General features: G+C 34.7%; 1 protein-coding gene across 2 annotated transcripts; it reads right to left on the bottom strand.

Annotated features, from left to right (window-relative positions):
* Positions 1-1,540: 1,540 nt before the first annotated feature.
* LOC108486102 (uncharacterized) lies at positions 1,541-21,467 on the bottom strand. 2 transcript variants are annotated; one of them, XM_053029530.1, is made up of 22 exons: positions 21,203-21,467; positions 20,330-20,824; positions 19,760-20,169; positions 18,733-19,363; positions 18,202-18,288; positions 12,729-12,775; positions 12,246-12,355; positions 12,015-12,115; positions 11,611-11,703; positions 10,537-10,620; positions 10,141-10,224; positions 9,723-9,791; positions 8,738-8,797; positions 7,938-8,009; positions 7,697-7,804; positions 7,519-7,595; positions 3,525-3,608; positions 3,221-3,332; positions 2,996-3,085; positions 2,544-2,609; positions 2,367-2,462; positions 1,541-2,026 (listed from the first exon to the last, which is right to left on the bottom strand). In XM_053029530.1, the coding sequence occupies exons 1-22, from the start codon at positions 21,278-21,280 to the stop codon at positions 1,892-1,894; spliced, it is 3,189 nt and encodes a 1,062-aa protein (XP_052885490.1). In that variant the 5' UTR covers positions 21,281-21,467; the 3' UTR covers positions 1,541-1,891. The 2 variants fall into 2 exon arrangements, with proteins under 2 accessions (XP_052885490.1, XP_017645416.1); XM_017789927.2 differs by having other exon boundaries at positions 20,330-21,028; positions 21,203-21,466.
* Between the last annotated feature and the right edge of the window lie 424 nt (positions 21,468-21,891).

Here is a 21,891-nt window from a genome sequence, read left to right on the forward strand (position 1 = left end):
GATACCAACTGAAAAAACCTTCAATTCACACTTCAAAAATAATTTTGTTCTAACTATCATTAGAATAGAAACGAATAGAAATGTTAAATTCAATGTAACTCAAAGAGCAAAATAATGAGAGAATTAATGCACGATATTTGTTAAAGTTCGGATTCACCAATCCTACCTTGCAGAGCCTTACTCAATAAATAATTTTATTCAACAATCATCTAAATCACCTATTGGCTTAAGCCCAGTCTACCCTTACACAAAAAAGTAATTTTAGCCTCAATATCGACTTAAATTGTCACAAATCACTCACTCAAATACCTCATAATATAATCAACAAGCTCTCCAAAAAATTATCTAAAAGAGTGTCACCAAATAACCACAAGAAAACACTACAAAGCTGTCGACAATGTCACTCCAAAACTGCACAATAAGTGACACCACAAGTAGCTATTTATAGGCTGTCCAATGTGATCAACTACTAGTGTTTTGATAAGCTTGAAAGACTCCTTTAAAGGCTGAAATTATTTCATTAAAATTCTTGAATATTTATCACATAAAAACCTTCATAAATAAATCTTCTAATAGCTTCAAAACTCTTTCAAGAGATAAGATAAGGATAAATATTTTCTACACTTTAAACTTCTTAATATGATCAATTAAAGAGTTGAAGAGTCCTAGTCAAACTCCACCTATTATTTTGTCAAACATGTTATTACTTTGAAGGCTGAAAACAACAACTATCCATGAGGCCGAAACCTTCCACGTTGCCTAAGCAGAAAATTCATTCTCATTCTAACAAAACATAAAACGAGCAGGTCAAAAACCCAAATAGCTTGCAAGTGAAACTTTAGAGCAGTTCTGAAATTTGGAAAGAGTTTGTCTATTATGTATCTAATTGTCGAATTGGATGCTTTAGCAGTCGCCCTATTCTTGACCAATCTTGGGACAACTCTCACCCACTATGTACCCCTGTACAAGGTTGTGCTCGTTTTATTGCTTGAGGTTGGGTTAAGATATCATGCATACTAAGGTAAGGCAATAAATATATCGATCACCTTGTTAACCTTGGACAGTGTATTGATACAGGTGTAGTGTTCTTTGACATCCCACCAATGAGTCTTCTTTCTTTACTTCAAGTCGGTACTTGTACAATTAGATTATAGTTTTTTTATGGTAAAAGAACAATTAGATTATAGCTTTTTTTTTTAATTTTCCTTGGGTACACAAAGGCAAAAGTGCTCAATGGCCAACCAAATTTAAAACCATCTTAATTATGCCACTAATATAATTTATACTTGTTCAAGCTCAACTCAACTTAAATATAAAACTAAAATTTTGCACATACCCACTTATACTTATAAAAACCTATCCACATTTTTTTAAGTTTTTGAAAATAAAATTATATTATTATGGACTTAATATTTAATAATTTTATGTATATTTCCATTATTAAAATTTTGTATATAACATCCTAACCTTTTATTAATGTTTACATTATGATATTATACATTACTTCAAATTAATGTTTGTATGTGCTGTAAATTACGTATTATACAAAAAAACATAATATATTAGAATTTTAGAAACCTTGAATGTTCAAACTTAATTCCAACCTATATTTTAAATGAACTTAATTTTTTTTTCTCAAACCTATTTTAGTTTAATAATTTTACCCAAACCTTCTCAAAAATATTATAGTACAGGTGAATAACCCAACCTATGGACAGTTCTATTACTATCAATTTATACCAAAGCCAATCCCTACAAAATCGGGCCCCCTTCCAACCTAAATTACAATTGCTATCTATGCTAATTGACAATCCATTCCTCTTGCTGTCAAATGAAGCCAACTAAGCAGCCAAAAACCTTTTATTCATCCCAAAATTAAGTTTCTGCTCCCCTAGTTTACAACATTACTGCTCTCTATAGCTTCTTCAACCTTTGGTTTGTTCCTAGGTCGCCCAGATCTTCTTACATCTTTACTTGACAAAAGATCCAATGCTTTCTCTAGGGTGACATCTTTCGGCTTCATACTCTGCAATCATATCCAATCAAACCATGACATTGGAATTAGCTTTTTAGTGTTAGAATACATTATCTCCTACAACTTCTAACAGTTTTAACATTGTTGGCCAGCATATAAGGGATACTCTTTTTTGTTTCGGTATTCCATTTCCATATCCTTTGTTTACATCCCCCGCAAATCATTCCATGGGAGTCTCTACAAGAATTGGTGCCCCAGTACTGGAATTATGTTTATCTGTCTCCTATGCTAATAACACCATATCAAGCACCATTATTTTTGAAGCCTCCATGCCCAATTATCAATGGCAAACAAATTAAGAACTAAGAAATAATTTTCTATCACCATTAACCTTGGGAACAGAAGCTGTGGTGCGTCGATGGCGAACTGAGAATCCAACCTTTGCAAGCTTCAGTATCACAGGGTGCCCATCCTTAGGGTGTTCTCCCTGCCAAGATGTGTAAAAGTTTAAGTTGGACATTCTGCAGCATAAAGAAAACATAACCCTCTTTAAAGATGGCTAAAGTACCAATGTTACAGGGTAGCGCAGCAGCTCAAGAGCATCTTCGAGGGTGATGGTATCCACATTCTTTATCTGAATGAAAAAACAAGATGCAGATCTGTTTTTAACCAGGTTGTGACATATCAAGCAGTACTTACAAGTACCATCTAAAAAACATAAAAAGTATTTACTGGTCACTATTAGGCTAAACAAGAGGCATTAATCCATGTAATGACCCCCGTATACAACTGGCTTGTCCTGTGTAGTTTCACATACTAGATCACATCACCATTTCACCTTTTCAAAGTATTGTTTTCCTTCTCAGCATAAAGGTGGTGGTATGAATAAAAAAAATTCTAGTTAGCTGGTATTTCATTAACTGAGTGCTTTTGTAGCAACAAGAGAAATGATTCCTTTCAGGAAATATAAACCACCACAAGTATGAAACACTGCAAAAAGTAAAATAGATATAACCATACATGAGAAACAGAGGACCGCTTAGGTAAATAACCAGTCCTGTCTTCTCCAAGCTGCACATAGTATCCATAAGGGCCATTCTTTAACAAAACCTGCGAGGGAATTAAAAATGAGTATGGAAGAAACAATTTAGTGTCTAGTTATAACAAATGGTAACAGAATATTCAAATGAAAATAAAAATAAAAATCCTTGTTCACTGATACTAGGACCAATATTAAATGCAAACCTTCTCATTGGACCCTGGATTAAGACCTAACAGTTTTGGCTCCTCGACAGTGTTGCTCTTTTGAGGGCTCTCTTCTTCCTCCTCATCACCATATAATGTCTTAGCAATATATCTATAAAAATAAAAATAAAAATCAATCATTTACAAAAACTCAAAAGATGATAGTGAATAGAAAATACATCATCACAATGCTCTTACTAATTGTAAACAAATAATTACCAAAAGGCACATGCAAGCATGTACTCGTAAGTGTAATGCATGTATACATCAAAATAAAGTGATTATCGTACTGCTCCACACTTACTTGCACTTTGGATGTTGGTTACACCCTATAAAATAGCCTGCGCCAAACCTACTTACTTTGAAAATTAACGTTCCCTCCATGCAACTGAAGAAGGTAGTAATAAGAAACGGTGAGCGTTATTTGACTGGTGAACTAATTAATATATAATATATAATTCAAGGTATATAATTGTGAGTAATACTGTAACAAATTGATATGCTATACATGCAAAAATAAAACAAAAAAAGGCATAATATTCCTTGCTAGGTCTTTAAAGGACATTTTAGCTCTAAATGAATAGAGTTTGGAAAGGCTTTGGTTGGAACCCATATCTCACCCATTTGCTATAGTTCTTTAATAGTGGGCAGTGGGCATATGATATTTGCAATAATACCCGCTATTATCACTAAATTTACATGAATAATCTGATAGGTTTCACGCTAACAAGACAAATGGTCTGAGGAAAATGAATGCATGGATACAAAAAACAATAAATGCTGCAACAAATAGCCTAGGACATAAACTTCATTAGATAATAATTACATCCATTTATGCAGCTAGAGAAACATCAACTTTATTAGCAAGAAACAGGTCCTACTAGAGTATTTCCTTCCATTTAAAATGATGCATGTATGTTGTGAATGCTTTTGTGGTCAAACCTATGTTCAAAAAGACCATTAACTTCACTTATCTAATTAAGGCTTAGGTTTCTCGATTTCAGTTGATTTCTTTCTTTAGGTTTCTTCATTCAGATTTTATTTCAATTGATTTTTTTTCCTTTCTAGAGTAGATTCCCAATTTATGTAATATGCTGATCCTTATACAAAAGACAAATGAAATAATGAAACCTAAGTTGAACTTTTATCAAAACCCTAAAGAGATCTGGGTCTCTCTCTAAGGACTCCTAAGGTTTCAGGCTCTCTTTGATGAACTACCGTTGCATGTCAATTAATTATTATTAGATTAGTTCATTATATTTTATTAGGAGATTTTATTCATGGGTATTTTAAGAGATCTTTTTTAATTAAAAGTATTTTAGAGAGATAAGGAGTCTTTCATGCTTTATAGTCTTTATTTTTCTTAGCTTATAAGTCTTTTATTCAAATAAGTAAACCTATGTAACCTCTATTTAAGAGGCCAATTGGTAGCAATAAAATTAAGCCAGATTAAGGAAATTTTACGAGATTTAAGATTCTTCAACAAGTCTGAAGGTCTAGAATTCCCTTCGACGAGCTCCACTTGTTCAACATAGATCATTCGTGAGGAAGAGGTAAAAATCAGGGAAAGAGCCCTGACAAGACAGACGGATTGCCTGTGAATCGTTCGGTGACAAGAGCCATTAGTCGGGACCGTAACAACTACCTAGTGTAATGGATATTGGAGAAGATAGAGACTCCATTGTCATTTCTTTTACAAATGTGCATTTTTTATTACTAAAGACATGTTTGGGTTTATGGGAGTTGCTGATAGAGAAAGCTTAGCTGGGTTACTTTTTAAAATTGTTAATGTTGGTTACAAGTTCGAAGTGGTTTATTCAATGGTGCTAATAAATGATATGGGAAGGAATAATGGGTAGTAGTGATTGTTTTATCTGATAAAATGACCTTTGATTCGACTCCAATAATGATCGATGGATGTGTGAGCACCTAAAAAATATCAATCACTCTTGAGGAAGGTACTTTTTGCCAAGTATATCCCGACATCAAGTCTGAGGACAAGCTCTTTCTCCTAGAGGGGAGTAATGTTGTGGATGCTTCGCGGGCCAAACTAGGTTAGGAAAGGCCATTAGTTTCTATTCTCTTATTAAGGCCTAGGTTTCTCAATTGCGATTTTATTCCAGCAGCTAAGCTTGATCTGCTAACAACTCCCATATAAACGAAGCATGTCTTTAGTGATAAAAAACTGCGCAATAAAAGAACTAACAATAGTCTATTATCTTCAATATCCATTTCACTAGGTAATCCATCAAGTTTAGACCCATACTTTTCAATATAGAGTTGGAGGTTATCTAGATCAGGTTTAAAGAAACAAGATGGGTTGTAACACTGTACTTATTTTAAGGGTGAGAGTTTGATCGAATCGAATGAAAAAATTTCGAGTTAATCAAGTTAATGAATCTTATTTTATCATCTAACTTGATTTGAAATTTTCTAGAACCGAATCGAGCGAGATGGAATTCGAATGGAATCGAATATAATATATTTTTTCAAGCTAAATTAAAAAAAATGACTTTGGGTCATTGTAGCCACTGCCACTCACTGTAATGAAATTTTCTCATCGTAATCAAATTTGTTATTAACTTTAATCCCCTCATAATTTATTCATTAATCTTTTATATACGGGTTAGCTTCTTTGTTTGCTTAGTTGCTTCAATTATCTTCGATTCTTGTCACCATGTATTTTGAAATTAAAAATATATTAAATGTAAAAATGTGATTTTTATTAAAAGTTATTTTAAAAATAAAATGTGAAATTATACCAACAGAAAATTTTGACATCATCAATAATTTAATTTTAACAGAAATTTATAAAGATTTAGCATGATTAAACAATTCAATAATATAAATAGTAGATATAAATTTGAAAAAAAATTGAGGTTTAAGAGGAAGTGAAAGTTTTGGGGGAAAGCAAAAGGAAAAAAGTTTTAGTTAAAAGTTCGGGGGGGGGGGGGGGATAAAAGGAAAAAGGTTTTGGGGTTTGAGGGGAAGTAAATTTTTTTAGGGTAAGTACAAGGAAAATAAAAGGAAAAAAGTTTTGAGGGTTTGAAAGGAAGTAAATTTTTTGGGGCAAGTAAAATGGTTTGATATTTTAGTTTATTCGAATTCCAAAATTCAACTCAATTCGAACTCAAAATTCGAAACAAAATTGAGTTGATTCGATTAACTTGATTAATTCAATTCGAATAATTCAAAATTCGAACTTTTTTTCGATTTTTTTCGAGTTGAATCGAATTTTTCTCACCCTACTTAACTCCTTATTGAGCCATAAAAATAAATAAACAAATAAATACATATCACATGGTAGTTGGGCAAATACTATGTTATGTGCTAATTTCAAGGTATGGGACTTGGATCCCATATAGGAAAGTAGGGGATTTCCTAATGGGATTTATGTACCTAGGCCCTCCAAGCTCAATAGTTAGCTTTTAGAGTGTGGTTCTCCAAAGGTTCATATGAATTGGAATCAGAGCCAACCATCATATTTCCCAGTTGCAATCGTGCAGGGCGGTGATGTCGGCATTATAGTGTTCACCCAGGGCTAGATTAAATAATAATGTCGCACAATATTATTATGTGCCAATTGCAAGGTATGAGACTTGTATCCCACGTAGGAAAGTAAGGGATTTCCTAGTATGGTTTATATCAACCTAGGCTCTTCAACCTCAATAGTTAGATTTTGACGTGTGGTTCTCCAAAGGTCCGTATCATACTATAGCAATAAGCTGCAAATAGGTGAAAGAAAGAAAAACAGCTGGCAAAGATTGTGGAAGGATCAATATCTGCTGAGCATTTCCCTTTAAGTTAATCAACAAGTGCTGAAATCAAGCTTAAGAACTTGAACAAAGGTTAGGTTCAAAGATAAATAAAGTGAGCCAAACTTGATGAGCAAATTGCATTGATTTAATCTGCTCTTTGTTTGCACATGCTTAAAATGCCTTCATCTGATTTATGTATGACTAACCCTATCCACTCCTTTCCACATCCATAGGATTGTGTAATTCCATTCAGATAACCAACTTTCTCTACTCTTCTACTAAAAGACCAAAAATAATGGTACATATTATATTAAACAAGTTATCCTAAACAATCAGACCAATGTTACCAAATCCCTTGGGGATATTGTCAAAGGTTTTAGGGTCCTGCTCAAACACTTTTCACCAAGGAGGTTTGCAACATCTTTATCTTACTAAATACTCTTTGCTATTCTTCATATTCTTTTCTTTTTGTCTATCTTATATTCCTTTTTAAATTTAATAACTGAAGCCAACGGAAGCAAAAAAGACAGAATAACATACCTTGGACATGTCCTGCTTTTATTAGGGAGAGAAGCGAACAAGAAATCCCCAAATGTCTTTTCCAACATCTTCTCCACCTGAATTAAAACTAACTTAACTAAAACTTGAAACCAATATATTGTAAGATTAAATATATATATGGGAAGCTTGGGTATGGGATAAGAAAACCTTGGAATACCTGATGAATGTGAACACTTTCAGCACAACTACAATATGAGCTGAAACGTGTCCAGTAGTCCCTAAGGAGCCCTTTCCATTCAGTTAAGCCTACAGAAACATTGTCAAGCTGCAAATACAAGTAACAAGTGAAACAGGTTAATAACACCACTGTAACAAAGAAAGAACCACATTCCAAATATTTCAAATCTAACAAACTAACAAGACTTTAAGCTACCACAATTGAGCAGCTTGCCACTTACTTCTGTCTCCATATCAGCTGTAAAACTGTAATCAGTGACCTCAGAAAAATGGTGAGAGAGAAATGCTGAGACCTAGACATCATCCCAGAAGTATTAGAGAATAGTAGATATAGAATCTCAATTTGTTTACATATATTAATTACTTGAAACTGGTAGATTTTTTTAAATTCAATAAAATCCCAAAACAAACTACCAATATATTATAATATACTTCAACTGGTTCCACTTTCAGCTATGAAATCATATTTCCCATTTTGTTGGCTACTTGGACAGCTACTTATCACTACTTGAGGCAAGAACTATGTATTGCCAGTTTTACTTGAAATAATAATTACCTATGCCTTCCCATATCTACATGATTATTGCATCAAACCCTAAAATCATTTGCTAATATATGGAGGGTTCAAACTTATGTAAGGCCACAATAAATCCAATACTTAGTAGATGTTAGACAATACAACTTAATACTTCCCCTCATGCATAGCTAAACAAAGGCCAACTCAGGGAAAAACTCCCTAAGGATGGGCCATAACACAGGTCCTAGGATTGAAACCTGGCTCTGACAGCATGCTAAGCTAAGCATCTAACTTAAATTTAGTTGGCGATATGTGGAACACCCAACTTTAATAAAAAATCCCAATACTGACAAATGAAGGATAACAGCAATAAACAATTATTATTATTATTATTATTATCATTATTATTATTATTATTGCAGTGCAAGAAATTATTTAACATATTAAGTTATGCTAAAATATTAAGTACAGAAAATCAAATAGAGTAGGAAGGAGATAACATACCATGCGACCGCGAAATTCAGGATACAGTACACGACTTTTTACTGTCACATAATTTCTATCCTGATGTAACAAAACGTGAAGAATGTGACGTTAGAATATGCCTAGTCAACATGAAAGTTGATGGTAAATAAGACCAACAAACTGCAGCAGTTGCAAGGAAAAGTGCGGGAAAATTTGCAACATATCATAAAATCAATGGCATCAAATTATGAAAGAATAACAATCAAACTACATAATAATTATTTCTTTTGATCTTGAAAATTTAGTGGATAAGCTCCTTCTGGAATTACTAGACTCCCATACAAGGTAATAACTTCAAGCAGGTTTTCAAATAAGCATTCTTTACAGAAATAGGCCATAGTGACAACCCAAAGAGTAAATTGGTATGAGATTTTATCTTTTATGGCTTTCTTTAAAAGTACTTTCTTGGTTGAGTTTGCTTGGGAAGTTTAGCAGTTAATTATCTCGTTCTAAAGGGATACAACTTTACTTCTGGTGTGTATAGTGAATATTTTGGCTTTGTTGTTTGAGGTGGTAATACTAAATTAGCCAAAGGGCGAACCATTCTTGCCGTATTTGAAATCTCCCAACTCCTGGTAATTTTTTTTTTTAAATTTTTGATGTCATATCTTAGTGAAATCAATCATGTCTTTCAAACTAAATCCAGTATGTTCACAACAATCTAAACAATTCCAATTTGGTTAAATTCTCTACAGTTTAAATGAAACTTTTTTGTGCAACCACACTAATTAAACTGAGTTATTGCCCCCCCCCCAAAAAAAAAAAAAAAAAACATACCTTACTGAGCATGCACATGAATGCATGGTATTAATGCAGAGCTTCTAAAAAGAGCATTACTGGGCAGCTTACTTTGTTTACATAATGTTCATGCATCTGACATTTTTGAAATTAAAACCTCAAGCTTCATTTTAATTTTAATCACTTTTTGGGTGAATTTAAAAATTGACCATTTCTACATTTTTACCTGTAAAACTTTCAATGTTGAGGCATATGTCGAAGGTCTACCAATTCCAAGCTCCTCCAGTTTCTTAACCTTTAAAATGCAGCATTAGGAAGTTAAGGCCAGCCCATTGCATAAGAAGAAAAGTGAGCATAATTGATTAACTGTTTCCCTTCCTCAGCCCGTGTTGCAAGAAGTGAATAGGATGATATTTAGATATTTTACATCAACACCAAAGAAACATATATGAAGGAAAGAAAGAACAGAATATTTGAAAAATAATTTTGGATACTTCGTCCAAAAGCTGAAAGTATCTTAGTGTACTTTATATGATAGCACCTAGACATCATACTTTAGTGCAATGGCTGAAGCATGATTACATTATAATTAACTGAGTAAGAAAATTGCTAGCAAGCACTTGAAGTAAGTTGAGAAGATGTACCAAAGATCCTTCAGAATACCGTGGTGGTGCCTGAGTATGATGCTGCTTGATTTCTACTTCACCAATACATAATTGATCCCCCTTCTGCAAAACAGATTAGTTAGTGATGGCACAAACTGAAAAAGGAACACAAAAAATTACCAAAACTTTCAAAATCATAGCGACACATTAACTTCAAGAGTTCTCTTTTTTTTTTTTTTTTTTGGGGGCAACGTCGACACTGCTAAAAACTACACTGAGACCACAGGAAGAAGCAGTTAAAATTCTGTCAGGGACCATGCCTAAAGGCCAACTGAGGAACATTATATAATAGAAATAGAAGGACTAACAAGCATCATGGAAATCAAAATATTAAATAATTCAAAATAAATGATAAATAAAATGAAAATTGAGTACCTTCAAGGAACTAAGAATGCCAAAAGCCTCAGCAGTATGGCTGGCTTCATTATCCTTAAATCTGATTGTTCCAGATTCCACATCCTAGAAAATTAAAATAACATAAATAGAAAAAGGAAACAAAAAGTCAATTTTTTAAGACATGCTACCAATCATGTTAAATGTGTTACAAGTAAATCTTCATGTTGCTCATGCATTTCCAATGTAGAACAAGTATTCTAAAATCAAATCACCAAAGAAATAATCTAAAATCTCAATCAAAATTGTGAAACTTCAATAATTAATTGAAATAGCAATGTAAATCCGACACCTCGAAAAACTTAACATGGGTACTTATAACTAAACAACCCCCTAAACCCTAATAAAAGGCAAAACACCAAATATAACACTCAAACGATACATGAAAATGATGTAACATACTAATTACAGTGAAATAACCTTATATATCTATGTACAAATTGCAATTATGCCTGTAAACCAAAAATATAGTCCTAGATAATTTCACGTTTCTGTCCCCATAAATTACCTTTTATTATGAACTTAAATTCGTATAAAATGGAGATTTTGCACAAAATAGTGAAAATGTTTCATTTTAATTAAGAAGATTTAGTTATAGTTATGAAGCAAATTTAAGAAATCCCACAAGATTTGGCATTTGATTTTGATTTGAGTCATGCCTACCTCAATAGCCAATCAAAAACATTACTCAGTTATAAGTGATTTTACCATGAGTTAAGAAACATCAATAGATAATGCATAAACCTTATAAGCAACAAAAATATAGTAAATCTAGTAAAAAGGAAATGAAATAACATTTGATGCCATTTTATGTCCAAGGAAAAAATTTACCACTGTCCGTACATTTACAATATAGACACACACAAAGTAGACAACCTTGCAAATAAAGATGGAAACAGGAAAACTTTGATTGAACCATCAACAGACCACAAAGCATTCAGATTTTCTGTGTTGAGCACAAAGATCTCCCACATTCATCCACATTACACACTGAAAGGAGCAGCCAGAAAATGTATGCAGTCTGCACAAATGTACAGGAAAAACTGTATATTATACCTGATAAGCAGACTGATAACCAAGGAACTCTACTCTTGAGCATGAAGATCGGAAAATGATGGACTCATCACAATTCCCAGTTTCAAGTTGTATCTGCTTAGGACAATGAATGTTATATAGATGATAGTATAATGGTCCACAACCATGCAGATAAAGAAAAATACTAATCTATCCATGTCTGAATTTTTTTAGAAGAAAGAGAAAATAAACCGCATGCAAGTAAATGCAATTACTAAAGCAAAAAAAGAAAAAGAAGATTTTTGCCTGAGGAACAAATCAATGCAGCTGCTAAGAAGCACAATGGCCACCAAAAGATGGTAAGTAATCAAGCCAGCTTATTCTAATTGAAGTTAATGAATCAAAAAATCATCATATAAACATAAGAAGGGAATTTAAACTCCAACCTGCTCTAGGATTGAAGGTTCCATTTGACATGCCATTGTTCTTGACCAAATAAGAGTGTATAACTTCAATGAATCTTCATCAAGTGCTCCAACAAGCATAGCTGGCATTAAGGACAATTCAGTTGATAACTGGTAGTGAGATTTCACACTAGAAATAAAATATCTGTAGTACAGTTCAAAGTAAAACATAACATATTCTCAAGATAGAACAAACAAAGTCTGTTTACGTACATGGTAACCTCCGAATATTGGTGGGTCTAATCGCTTCATGTGCTTCTTGAGCATTCTTGACCTTCTTATAATACTTACATGCATTTTCTGGGGCAAACCGGGACCCATATCTGCAGAAATTTAAGTTTTTCTTTACAATCAGCAAGTTAAAAGGAGCAAAAGTGCCAAATATTAAACAGGGACTTTAAGCTACAACGCAGCCTACAATAAATTGGTGTATCAATGGAAAATGCAATAACTTATTTTGCTGCACTAAGAACTTCAAAGGAAGATATAGATAATAAACTTTGATCATAACAATCAACAAGCAACCAGACCTAAAATGTAGGATACACAAATATATAAGAATTAAAGTTACATTATAGATATGCAACAATAACTGCCATGGCAAAAATGTTAGCATAGGCATATTGACAGGATATCAGCATCCAGGTAAAAGAAGATAATATTTTTTTAGCTAACAATTCAGATACGAAAAGTCACCTTTCCATAACCAAGGAGCGAATGTCCTTGACAGCTTCATCAGAAATCTAACAAAATAAACAGAAAGAGTATTATAAACCCAAAAGATCACCAACCATATCAGAAACTAGTGCAGAAAATTTAAAATAGACTTAGGAAAGACAAGTAAATGAAGAGAACAAGATAAACAAAATATCCATACAACTGAAACCATGGTCGTCAGTATCAGTTCATGTTCTACCACAGTAGCATGGATCAAGTACCAGAATAGCAGTACACATGACAAGCAGCATATCAACTAATTAATAGCAAGAGGTTGTACTCTATTGAACGAGAATATGAACCAAATATAAGGCATCTGTAGGAATATTCTGTAAATATTTTAGGAATATTTTGTAGATATTTTTTTTTATTAAAATCCCTTATTTTAAGGGATCATATCTCCTATTTAGTATCTTTCCTAACTTAGAGTTTCCTAAAGTAGTGTCATAGGTTGTATATAAAAACTCTGATTTATGTTCTATTTAGTATAAAAAATACTCTGATTTCTACATGGTATCAGCTTAGGTTACGATTTCTTTTCAACCTAGACCATGTCCAAACTCCTTCTCCTACTTGGAGATTACTTCAAATCCAGAAAATTTTTCTAGTTCCGATGCTCCATCAGATTCGTTTGGTCGACTATCACCGCCATCGATTGAATGGCAACAATTTTCTTGAATGGTCCCAATCGGTTAAGATTTTTCTCTTGGGCAGAGAAAGATTGGACTACGTTCTTGGTGAAATCAAGAAGCTTCTTGTGATGATGCTGGTTTTGCTAAGTGGATGCGTGACAATGGTCGTTATGACTTGGCTCCTTCATTCCATGACCCCGAGTATAAGCGAAACTTTCTTCTTTACACCACAGCCGCTGAAATTTGGAGTGCAGTCCGCGAAACCTACTCTAGCACGGATAACATTGCTGAATTATATCATGTTGAAGATCAAGCAGCCACTCTTAAACAAGGAACCATGCTGTTACTCTCTACTACAATACCCTTAGTGCTCTTTGGCAACAATTAGATTTGTATGCACATTATGATTGAGTAGATCCAAGAGATGCTGCTCTTTATCAGCAAATTGTTACTCAACGAAGACTTTTTCAATTTCTCCAACCTGGACGAGGTTCGCGGCGGTCTCGGCTATTTCTCCTCTTCCTCCCTTCGAGAGGCTTTCTATGGTTAAGAAGGAAGAAAGCCAAGGTGTGTGATCTTGTCGATGAACCATCTTCCACTTCGAAGATCGCCTTCTTCGACCCATCAATCATCTCCCTCTTCCAAACGGGAGACCTTGGTGTGATCATTGCAAAAGCCCGCCACTCTAAGGAGAAGTGTTGGAAGCTTCATGATAAGCTTCAGGATGGAAGTCCAAGCACTCTCAAGATAATAAATCAAGCCTTGTTGCCACCTCGTCACTAGTTTCACTAAAGAATGCAGTTGTTGAACTTCAAAAACTATTTGGAAAGTTTCAAGGGTCTTGTGAGGTAATCTGGTCATAAAAGATCCGAAGGTAACCTTTCTTCTCGCATTTTCTCCTCCCGTTGACTCCTAATTGGATCCTCGATTCGGTGCTACGGATCATATGATCGGTAACAAGGCATTGTTTCACAATTTTTTCATACCTTTGGTAAAGTCACAAAGCGGTGATGGTACCTTGTGCAAAATAGAGGACATGGCAATTGTTATTCTCAATGAACAGATTGCACTTAAAAATGTTCTCTTTGTACCAAATCTGGCGTGCAATCTCATCTCTGTTAGTAAATTGTCCACAGACTTGCACTGCTCTGTAATTTTTAATGATCGTGATTGTACTTTGCAGGCACTGAACTCGAAGAAGATGATTGGTAAGGCCAGCTTGCATAATGGTCTCTACATCCTCCCTACCTCTCCTAAAATCGAGATCTCCAAGTCATTTACCGCTTTAGGAAAAGTTGATACTGTTATGTTATGGCACTTTCGTTTAGGTCATCCTAGTTTCCAATACCTTGCAAAATTGTTTCCTGCTCTATTCATTAATAAAAGGCCTAATTCTTTTACTTGCAAAGTTTGCTCTCTTGCCAAACATACTAAATCATCTTATTTTCCTTCTACATACAAGCCTTCTTACCCTTTTGCTTTGATCCATAGTGATATTTGGGGCCCTTCTTGGGTGAAGAATGCTGATAATTGTAAGTGGTTTATCACTTTTATTGATGATCACAGTAGGATAACTTGGACTTATTTGCTGAAAGATAAATTTGAAACTGCTAGTGTTTTTGTGCAATTTTATAACATGGTTCTCACTCAATTTGGGTCTAAAATCCAGCTCTTTAAATCTGATAATGGCGGTGAATTTTTGCTTGGTCTTTAGGTGATTTTTTAAGGAAAAAGGCATAGTTCGATTAGTTCTTGTGTTGGAACCCCACAAAAAACGGCATTGCCGAAAGAAAAATAGGCACCTTCTTGAAGTTACTCGTTCTCTTCTATTTACCACTAATGTTCCTAAATATTTGTGGGGAAGCCTTATTAAGCGCCACATATTTAATCAACCGGATGCCTAGTAAGGTTTTAAAATTTCAAACGCCTCAATCTATATTTTTGCAAAGACTTTCCTCATTTTAAGCCTATCTCCTCCATTCGCCACTTAAAATTTTTGGCTGCCTGTTTTTATCCAAAATATTGCTCGTAATAAGTCCAAGTTAGATCCTAAGTCTTTAAAATGTGTATTGGTTGGGTATTCTTCACTTAAGAAAGGTTATAAATGCTATCATCCTCCTTCTAAACGATTTTTCACCACTATGGATATAACATTTAATGAGCGGATTCCTATTTCACTCAGGCTGAAATTGGGGAAACATGGAGTGATTTTCACCACAATGTATCTCCTCCTAATCTTCATTCTCAACCTTGAATTGCCATCTTGTTCGCCATTACTGCAGATCATCACCGTGAATGCTCCCATTGATTCTCCTGTAGTACCTATGACTAATTCACCTACACCCACTTTAAACACTCTTCCGAAAATACACCTACTCCAATTGATGGTCTTCAAAAACACCACCACCCAAACAACTTCGTGTCACACAAGAAAAAGAAGACATATCCACGAGATGCTTTTGCAATCGATTCTTGCCGAGAATTGGATTTGGGTCCGATTGCGAAATGGAAGAAGAAATCGATAAGTCCACTACTCTAGATGACTTTCCTATTGCTATTAGAAAAGGGGTTAGACAAGGCACCAAGCATCCTATTGAAAAATTTCTTGGTTATAATTCATTGATGCCGTCTTTTCAAGCATTTACAGCAACTTTGGATAAAGAACGAGTTCCCACAAGCATAGTTGAAGCTCTAAAGGATCCAAAATGGAGAAGGGTCATTGAAGAGGAAATTTGTGCACTAGAGAAAATGCTACTTGGACCATTACGGACCTTCCTCAAGGAAAAAAGGTCATCGGCTATAAATGGATCTTTCTTTGTAAAGTATAACTCCAATGGCGGTATCCAACGATACAAAGCTAGACTAGTGGCGGAGGTTTCACGCAAACATATGGGATAGACTTCACGAAACTTTTGCACTGTGGCAAAGCTTAACACTATTCGAGTACTCCTAAGTTTGGCTGTAAATTGCGATTGGAAATTACACCAACTTGATGTAAAAACGCATTTCTTAATGGCAAGCTTGAGGAAGAAGTCTATATGCAATTGCCACACGCTCAAAGTCTATTGAAGGTAGCAACAAGGTTTGCAAGCTCAACAAGTCTCTATCTGGTTAAAACAATCACCCGAGCTTGGTTCGAGAGGTTCGCTAAAGTCATTCTTCAAAATGGCTACAAGCAGGTCCTTGCCGATCATACGCTTTTCATCAAGGTAACTTCTACAAATAAGAAAGCTATCCTAATTGTGTATGTGGATGACATCATTCTTCTTGGAGATGATGAGGAAGAGATTAGCAATTTGAAGAAGTTGTTAAGCAGGAATTGAAACCAAGGACTTGGGAAAGCTAAGGTATTTCCTAGGAATGGAGGTGGCAAGATCAAAAGAAGGACTTGTGATCAACCGGAGAAAGTATGTACTTGATTTACTCAAAGAAACTAGTTTTCTTGGTCGTAAGCCGGTGATACACCAATGGAGGCAAACTTGAGATTCAATAAAGAAGATGAGTCCTTAGTAGACGAGAGAGAAATTTCAAAGGTTAGTTGGGAAACTAATCTACTTATCCTTGACAAGGCCGGATATAGCTTTTCCGTAAATGTGATAAGTCAACACATGACTAATCCTCTTGAAGAGCATATGGCGTGACAAATAGAATTCTCAAGTACTTGAAGAAAACTCCGGACACGGCTTAATGTTTAAGAAGACACAAGATGAATCTGTTAAGATTTTTACAGACTCTAGTTGGGTGGAGATCTCACCGAAAGAAGATCCACTAGTGGGTCTTGCACTTTTGTTTGGGGTAACCTTACAACTTGGAGAAGTAAGAAACAATCTGTTGTTTCAAGAAGTAGTCTTGAAGTGAATTTAGAGCACTAGCTTTGGGGATATGCAAAGGAATTTGGCTACTTAAATTACTAAAGAACTTGGCACAAATCGGAGGATCACTTTGAAGTTTTGTGTGATAATCAATCGCCATTCAGATTGCCAAGAACCCGTTCAACATGACCGAACAAAGCATGTTGAAATTGATAGGCATTTTATTGCTTGATCAAGTCAACAAAAAGACAACCACTCTTTCTTACATTCCTTCGAAGACAGATTGCGACATTCTTACCAAGGCTTTGCCAAAACACGTGTTCAATAAATTCCTATTCAAGCCGGGATTATACAATGTATATTCTCCACTTGAGGGGAGTGTAGGAATATTCGTAAATATTTTAGGAATATTTTGTAGATATTTTTTATTAAAATCCCTTATTTTAAGGGATCATATCTCCTATTTAGTATCTTTCCTAACTTAGAGTTTCCTAAAGTAGTGTCATAGGTTGTATATAAAACTCGATTTATGTTCTATTTAGTATAAAAATACTCGATTTCTCAGAGATCAGCCTTGCCAAGAGCAAAAGTGTATGCCCTAAACAACCAATTAAATGCAATTAAGGCACTTGAAGTAAACCAAGATGATGCAACTCCAACAATGAAGACTTGTTCAAGGAAAACAAGATGGCAGAAGACACCTAGAATGTGTTCCATCTTTCCTGACCTTTTAGGACAAGAAATCTCTAGCTATGGTCTTCCCAAGAGTCCAAATTAAATTTACACCAGGTATCTCCTCTTCCTCGGCGTAGCTCAATCAAACCTCTAATTTGCTATTACTATTTATTAAAATAAAAGATTCCTCAAAGCCATTACAAAGCAAGAGGAAGACACATGAAGACCTCTAGTGCAGGGTATGTGCACACTCAAGACCATTTTACTTAAGGAAAAAAATGAAAGGCAATGCATAACTGGAGCAAGAAATATAGAGACCAAAGATGTACTCACATGTAGCCCATCTGTTCTGCTGTATGTTATCAACCCAGTTGCCTTACCATCTGACAATTGAATTCCTTCATAAAGCTTCTGAGCAAGCTGCATTGTTTATGTGAAAATAGAACTAGTAAAAATATTGAAAAGCCTACCAGATAGTTATATGTTGAGGCGCTTGAGGAAGAAGCAAACAGTTAAGAGTGAAAAGGATGTAAAAAACCATACATATAATTTAGCATGTAAAAAAGAAAGCAAATAAAGTATGTCAAGTTATAAAAGTTCAATCAACCATATAGTTTACTAAAAAGTTCCAAGCAACTATATATAGAGTAACACCAACCAAAATAGCAAATCAACATTTAAAGAAGAAAATATCATTGCCACTCAGGCAAAGGTTTCCAATAAAAAGAGGAAAAATTGGAAAATTGGACTTTCAAATGGCCAAGACTATGAAACCAAGTTTAATCACAAAGGGAGCAGATGATAAAGATAACTAAAATTCCACAGGTTTTATACAACTAAAAAGAAAATCAACAACTTACAAACCTTCATTGTATATGTTGCAGGAAAGTTTAATTTGTTTGCAGCATCCTGCTGAAGTGTTGATGTTATGTAGGGTGCAGGTGGGTTTCTTCGCATTGTATTTCTTTTAGAGTTGATCACTTTAAAATTTTCTATATTAATCTTCTGCTGAACATCCTTTGCCTCTGTATCTGAACTGATTGAGAATTGACCTAACTTCTTGGAATTAAAATGAGTTAAGTGTGCAGGGAAAGAATTTGGTTCTTCAAAGCGAACCTCAATAGTCCAATACTCCAGTGGTTTAAACTCATCAATCTCTGTTTCTCTATCACAAATAAGAGACAAAGCAGCTGATTGCACCCGTCCAGCAGACTGGCAACCCGGTAGTTTCCTCCATAATAGTGGTGAAATGTTAAACCCTATCAGATAATCAAGAGCACGTCTAGCAAGATAAGCATGTACCAAGTTTACATCAATTTCCCGTGGCATTTGCAGAGCACTTTTGATGGATGCCTCAGTTATCTCATGAAAGACAACTCTTGCTACAGTAACATTTTCACCTAAAGCATCCTGCTGCTGCAACATCTCTATGATGTGCCAAGCAATAGCCTCTCCTTCGCGGTCTGGGTCTGATGCGAGAACAAGATTTTCTGCTCTGAGTAAGGAAAGGAAGATGAGAAACTGAAAAATATATTAACAAACACAACTGAACAAATTGGTAACAATCATGGATGATAACATTACAACATAAGTCTGTATCACTTAAACAATATCATAAGATTTCTCATTAAAAGATTGATCTGAAGAATTCATTAAAAGCGATAGAAAGGAATACAACAAATACCTTCTTTCAGCAACATCATGCATCTGGATAGGTATACTTTTGTCATAAAACTTAACATATGATCTCAAAGAATTTATTGCAAGTGATAGAGAGGAACATGAAAGTATTTTCATTTAGTGGAACATCTGTAAATTAGACCATAAGACATCTGACCAAAAAAACTCACAATTTTCACTATAAAAGCTTGGAAGGGACATGATTACATACCCACTCAGTGCAACCTTGATGCTCTTAAGATGCGTCCATGCAGCACTAGGGACCTCCCATACCATGCTAAAGTCATCATCCGGTCGCACAGATCCTGACCGAGCAGCTAGGTCCCTAACATGACCGTAGCTAGGCAAGACTTCAAACATATCACCAAGGTAGCCCTGTATAACCTTCGCCTTTGTGACAGATTCAACCACCATAACAGACTTCACAGTGGGAGGATATAGCTGCTTCAGCGGCTTTTCTCGTTGAGATATATTTTTCTGCACCTGTTTCTGAACTGGCTCATGAACATCTGCCACTGGCTGCCTTTTTCTGCCTGAGCCTGTACTATTCTTTTTGGATTGCTTCTTGGTTGAAGCAGAACCATCAGGAGCTTCAGTAAGTAAGTTGCCAGTTGAAATTTTCTGGAAGAATGCATTGTTAGCAAAATATTTACAAGATCTGAAACCATGCACAGACACGCAGATGAAAATAGTGCATATATGTGTGTCTGCGTATACAATTTGTATGCATATTGAAAGCCCAAAATATCCAAATTCTATTTAGCATTTAATCGCTGCTAACCTCTGAAGTCTGTTTCAGACGCTGACCATTTTTTTTGCTAATATTTGAAGTCCCTACTAGAGAAGAAGTTTTAGAGCTTTTCGCCACAGGTGTTTCCTCTGAAACAACAGTGCTAGAAACCTGTTCCTTTTTGTTCTTGCTTCTCGACTGCTTTTTCTTTTTCAGACTAGCTTTAGATTCTGGCTTAGCATTGATAACCAATGAAGTAGAAGTAGAGTCTGGATTAGCAGTGTTAACCAGTGAATTTGAAGTAGAGTCCGGTTTAGCACTGTTAAGCAGTGAAGTTGAAGCAGGTGACTCAAAAGGTGCAGCCTTGTCCCCTTTGAGAGCAGCCACTCCCTTTAGCTTCTTCCAATGCCTATGAAACCGTCTGAAGCTGAAGCCACTACTCTTTCCATCTCTAACACTCATACCATCGTTCTTAGTTGCCACTGGAGGGGAGTGAGAAAAAAACATTTTGAAAAGAGGCACAAAAGCTGAGGTTGATCGCATAGCCTGGGGAGTCACACATGTAGAGATTACATTTCTATTCCGAGGTAGTGTGTAAGTTATGTGGTTGGGCGGCAAAGCAAATGTAAAGGCACTGTGAAGAGTTGCGAAATTCGGATAGCTAGGCATGAGGCTTGAAGGGGGTCTGAGTTTCTTAAATCTAGGGTGAGATGGTATTGAAGAAATAAGTTTAACAACCTTGAGCTGAAACTGAAACACCAATGCACAATCAGTTTATACAATCAAACAGCTAAGAGCACATAAATATTATTGCTGATAAAAAAGTGCATGATATGGTAAAAACTAAGACACAAGAAAAGGAAAGACCTAATTTTCAGTAATCCAGAAAAAGAAAAAAGAATGAATGAGAGATAGAAAAAGAACCTTTGGCATCAACGACGGGTGAAGACGCAGTGCTGCACAATTACTAGTAGGAGGAGAAGACAACAAGCACCTCTGCATTTCCCTTTGAACCCTTTGCTGCAAATTAATATTGGATTCTGGATAGGAGGAGAAACAAACAGAAAGCCTGAAAGGGTTTAGAGGCTCTGATAAAAAAGAAATAATGGGTTTAGGGATAGGTTTTTTAGTAAAAGGCACGAACCAGTGTATTTTATTTCCTGATCATAATTTGACGTGATATGAATCAGTTATCACAATTTATTTTTATAAAAAATAAAATTTAAACCCTTTTCCATCTTTTATAATTTTGTTATTTATATCAATTTCCTGTAAACATATTTATTACATAACACCAATTGTTAATTATAATTATTTATTAAATGTATACTAAATTTGTAATATATATTTGTTAAAATAATTAATATGGACTAAATCCTAAATTTTAATGATGTAGAGAGATCAATATTAAAATTTTATTTTTTATTGGGCAAAAATATTAAGGAAAAAGGCATGTGATATAAAATAGTGTATGACCTTCCCTTTATAAAAACAAATATGATTTTTGTGTTAAATTAGGAATACAAATTTAAAAATTAAAATATACTATAATTTTACTCTATTTTAAATTTTAAACTATCTATTTTTATTTAAAAATTAGATTCAAATATTGT

The sequence above is a fragment of the Gossypium arboreum genome, chromosome 6 (assembly GCF_025698485.1).
Source record: "Gossypium arboreum isolate Shixiya-1 chromosome 6, ASM2569848v2, whole genome shotgun sequence".
In the NCBI taxonomy this organism is placed as follows: domain Eukaryota; kingdom Viridiplantae; phylum Streptophyta; class Magnoliopsida; order Malvales; family Malvaceae; genus Gossypium; species Gossypium arboreum.